This window comes from Neomonachus schauinslandi, chromosome X, assembly GCF_002201575.2.
Source record: "Neomonachus schauinslandi chromosome X, ASM220157v2, whole genome shotgun sequence".
Classification (NCBI taxonomy): domain Eukaryota; kingdom Metazoa; phylum Chordata; class Mammalia; order Carnivora; family Phocidae; genus Neomonachus; species Neomonachus schauinslandi.
In genome coordinates this window covers 101,049,963-101,054,869 of record NC_058419.1, presented here as the reverse complement: position 1 = coordinate 101,054,869, position 4,907 = coordinate 101,049,963, and the positions used below count along the sequence as shown (strand labels likewise).

At 47.7% G+C, this 4,907-nt stretch overlaps 1 protein-coding gene across 1 annotated transcript in view; it reads right to left on the bottom strand.

The window, feature by feature from the left end:
* Positions 1-516: 516 nt before the first annotated feature.
* The window catches only part of NR0B1 (nuclear receptor subfamily 0 group B member 1), a 4,850-nt gene continuing 459 nt past the window's right edge, over positions 517-4,907 (bottom strand). The window contains exons 2-3 of the mRNA XM_044911864.1: positions 4,090-4,907; positions 517-832 (exon numbers count right to left, since the gene is read on the bottom strand). The exon at positions 4,090-4,907 is cut by the window's right edge and continues 30 nt beyond it. Of these exons, the coding sequence (XP_044767799.1) occupies positions 588-832; positions 4,090-4,907 (1,063 nt within the window). The 3' untranslated portion in view covers positions 517-587. The remainder of the gene's footprint in view (positions 833-4,089) is intronic.

Sequence of the window (4,907 nt, the reverse complement as noted above, 5' to 3'; positions counted from 1 at the left end):
TGGCTTTCAGGTGTTTCTGTGATCAAAGATTGCCACTTAACTCCAGTTGCTCCAAGGACCGTCTTCCATACGGGAAGTAGAAGTGAAGACAGAGCCAAGTCAACCCTCGCCAATCCTGGCATGCAATAATATTAAATGTCCTGATGCCACTTACAAAGATAACTTAATGTCTGTTTATGTTTACTAGGTTTTTTATATTTTTTGAAGCCTTGCTTAAGCTCTAAAATTTTTTACAATCTAGTTAATAGTCAATATCATAACATTTATTATAATTTAATATTACAAACGTGATTTTAGCAGGTTCAGTGGAGAGTCACTAAAGGTCTGATAATAGCTTATTAGAGCAGTCATCTGCTCTTTCCTTGGACGTGTACAGAGATGTGTTACCTGCTGGCACATATTTCTCCACCATGAAACTACGGATCAGAGGATTTGCTAATTGTCTACCACTAAAGTTCTTCTTTAATTGAACACAAAAGTAAGCATATAAAAATAAGAAACTTTATTTGTCATTTTTTTAAAACACTCTTCTGCCTGTGACTCCTTTTTCTTACATGGTCAACTGCACCTGTGTGGCCCCCACGCCTTCATGACCTCGCACAGAGCATCTCCAGGATCATATCATCCATGCTGACGGAACCAATGACGGGCCTGAAGAACAGTTCCACGATGACACTGGCATTGATGAATCTCAGCAGGAAGAGGGCACTGTTCAGTTCGGCGAACCTGGCCTCCTGCCTCCTGTGTGTCATCCTGATGTGGTCCATGAGGATCTGCTGAGTTCCCCACTGAAGTCCCTGAATGTACTTCACGCACTGAAGACCTGGCAGGTCTGGAGGAGAAAAAGGGAGAAGAGTCTCTTTATTGCGAACAGCTCACTCGGCATCCTTAGCTCATTTAGATATGTCCATTTCTGCCCCTTCCCACATTAAACAAGAGTTCAAGCTCCCTGCTTAAAAGGGCTTTCTGGAACAAGGACAAAATGCCAAACCGGTTCTAAGTTTTCAGAAGCAATGCTTCTGTCTGAGAATGAAATATCATCTAGTCATTTTATAGTCACTGTGTTTGTATCCTCACATGTAAAAACTGCTGGCCCTGAGCCAGCACATGCACATTTATTCACTGTGACAGTAGAGTATCATTTAATGAATTACGGCTCCAGTTCACTGTAGAAATAGGAAGACATTAAGATTATTTCAAGAAGTGAGCACTTGACCTTTTACCTATGGGAAACAGGCCATTGTAGAATGACTACAGGTTTTGCCAGATGACAAATATTTCACCATCCTCCCTTGAATTTCCCACCAATACCATGATTGCCCAGCTGATGAGGGCAAACTTCACAGCCGCAGTGACTCATGAGTCTCATTATAACTGTCTGCCGACAGGCTGATTTTAGTTTTGAGTTCCAGAGTAATTTAAGAGATAACACTGGCCATTTAGCTCATTGTACCATGGTTTCTGTATTGGGGAAGAATTTTTTTAGAAACTGATTTTAATAAATATTGCAAAAGCATCTTTTAAAAAATACTAAAGAGGTCTTTAAAAGCACTGTCTTACAGGTGTTAAAAAGTAAACCTGTAAACATCATCAATTTCAACATGGTTCAAAAGTAACTTTTCAAACAAGGAATGCCTGACCTTCTTGCAGTATTATGTGATAACCCTACTAAAAGTGAATGAAATACAATGTAGGAAACATAATGTGCCTGTAAGTTTTATAAAGACGGTGTTAAGGGGAGGCTGCTTTTAAAAGTTCTTTGATCCTGCAGGACAGTAATACTACTGTAAAGTTCTTTAACTTGTATTTAAACAATTACCAATTGTACAGTGCTGCTTAAGTGATGTCAGTGATGATGGCAATCGTTTTCCTTCCCTTTCCTACAGAATCCAGCAGTAAAGTATTTTAAAAGCACCACGGTGACCAACAAAGTAGCAGGACCAGCCTACATTCTTTAAAAAATAGTAATGGTAACAGGCGAGTCATTCCTATCATAGGCAAATAGGTCTAATAAGAGGAGAAGGAAATTAGGCTACATCTGTGCTCCATATTCCATTTCTGATTACCCAGCTCCACACATTAACAATCCCCTACTACCTACAGTCATTATCCAGACTTGAGACCCCATTTTATCGTTTGAATTCCATTGATGAGGGGAAGAGGAGGCTTGCATCAATCTCCACCAGGAATTTGAAGTTCCTCTAGTCTGGATTCATGGCTCCTTAAAATGTCCTCTTGTGAACTCCCTGTCCCTTTCCTCTGCTTTCAAAACATACCCTCCTTTTCCATTGCCCCCCTCCAATCCCCTGGTAAAAGGCAGGCCCATAAAGTAAATTCGGGAAAGAGAAAATGTGGAGAGATGACTCCACAATAAAAAAAAAAAAATGTTTACACATAAAGATCAGAAGATACACAACAAAAGGATAAACATCAAAGAAAGGCTACACGCTTAGCAGGTGCATTTGTGTTTAAAATACACTCAGTTTAGTTGATTAAATTCACAGTGAGAGGATTCAGAGAAGCAGAGAGTGAGAATAAGGGAGATGCATGTGTGTGACCAAAGTATGCTAAGCAGGGTGGAGGGAAAGAAGCAAACTAGTGGAATGTAAAGTTCTGGAAGCTGAGCCCCAGCCTTTGTTTTGTATTCCAACAGAACAAGGCCCAAGGGAGATGTTTAAGAACACTGGCTGAAAGAGCAAGACATGTATTCCAAATGATCTTAAGAACCACCTTGGACACTTACTACAAATGCAGATTTACAGACCCTGGACCACAGCTACCGTATCAGAACCTCCAAGGAGGAGCCTGGTAAGACTTTGAACAAGTGCCCCCCTCCCTCTATGGACAGGCAAGTTTGGAAAACAAGGATATAAGCAAAAGTTGACTTACAGTGATCGCTGGGATGAGCTGAAGGCTCTAGGTCTTGAAATGTGAGTTCTGAGTGAAATATCATCCTATTAAATATTGCTCTCTACCCTTTCAAAAAATGCTAGGCAGCAGGCAGGGACATAACCAGAGACTTCTGGTGTTAGGGAAAAGAAGGTGTGGAGGGAGCATTATACAAACTATCCCAACTCAAGCTGCCTGGAAACTTTGTGCCCGCTTGTGACCCTTTTGGAAGGATTCTGGTCAAAGACAACTCTAGTAATGGGACATACTCAAGAAAAAGTGCTGGGTGGTCCACAGAGATGTTCTCTCACGATTTGGTTGGACTCTGGCACAGAGTCCAGCACCTAACAGCCAGCCTGGAAGTGTGTTGCCGCAGACATCCCCTGGGGGCCAGGAGAGCCATGCTCCATGACTCACTGGCCATTACTATGGAGTAAAGTCATTTGGGACTAGGCTCCCTAATCTGGAAATGGGGTGGAGTAAGGGTGAAGGGCAGAGGGGCTTGATTAGGAGGTCCCTAGGGTCTCTGCAAGCTCTAACAGACAGTGCTCCCGCTCGCAGTCCCTAGTGTTTTTTCCCTGCCCCCTTGGTACCCTGATACAGACACTCGGAGGATGACATAGTCCAGCTGCTTAGGACCATAAACATGATCTTTCAGAGGGAGACCCACGAAAGGCTAAGTCCAGTGTCCTGCATGACAGTGTCCCCCCTGGGAGGGGGGGGTGATCTAGGACTCCTTAACAAATGTTTCCTTTCTTACCAGCCTGAATAGATTTCCTCCAACAAAAAGGTTCTAGTAAATTTCAGAACTGCATCTCAGAAAGACAAGTTGCAGAATTTGCAGTGAACACCAACTTTTTTTTATAGCTATACTACTGGATTCAAAAGACTAGAGGAGAAGGATCAGCCCCGTGCCTCGATGGCACAAACTTTTCCTTAGTAACAGAAAGAGGTAGAGAGAGAAGCAGTAAACCTCAACAAACAATCCCCCTGCGCTCTGCTGAGTGTCTGGCAGCAGCCCACCCACGAGGAGTGCTTTCTGGAGTTCCCCCAACTCTGCGGAGTTACGCGGGATTCTTCGCCGGTGCCCCGACACTCCCCCGACCACCGAGAACTCTTCAGTGCCTGCGCCTTCGGGTAGGCACTGCCCAGGGTTTTTTCTGAACAGAGAAAAGCCTGCGCCCGAGGCCGCGCCCTTACCCGGGTTAAAGAGCACGGTCCCCTTGAGGTAGGCGTACTCCTTGGTACTGATGTTCAGGCTCCAGCACTTGGCAAGGAAGCACTTGATGGCTTGGACTTCAGCGGCCGAAGGCAAACGCCCGGCCTCGGGCGGCGATACCAACGGCGGCGGCGGCGGCTGCAGCTGCAGCGACAGCGGCTGCAGCTGCAGCGGCTGCAGAGGCGACGGCTCGTCGCCCGCGGTCTCCCGCCGCCTGGTGGTGAGGATCTTCTGCAGCACGCTGGGCTCCGAGGTGTCTACCGTCTCAAAGTTCAAGCGGTCCTGGGCCAGCTCGAGCATGAGCAGCGGCGCCCAGCAGTTGCGCACCAGCACCAGCTGCTGGTCCAGAGGGAGCACCTGGAAGCAGGGTAAGTACTTGACAAAGCGCAGCGTCTTCAGCAGGCCGGCCGAGGCTGCCTCGCAGACCACCTGTGGACTCTTGAGGGCCACCCGCCGCTGCGCGCCACACGGGGGGCCCCACCAAGGGGCCGCGGGCTGCGCCTCGGGAGCCCCGTGTGCCTGCTTTGCGCTCGTGGGCAAGTGGTGGAGAAGGCTGCCCGGGCTCGGGTGGTCTTGCCCGCAAAAGCCGCAGCGGTACGGGAGGGCCACTGCCGGCCCGCCCGGCAGCTGCCGTCTGCCCCCCAGGCCCTGCGCGCTGTAGGAGCGGTCCCACCACGCGCCCCCCGGCCGCGCCTCGGGCGCTTGTGGCGCCACGTGCGTCTGCTTCGCGCTCGTGAGCAAGCTGTAAAGGATGCTGCCTTGGCGAGGGTGGTCTTCACCGCAAAAGCAGCAGCGGTAC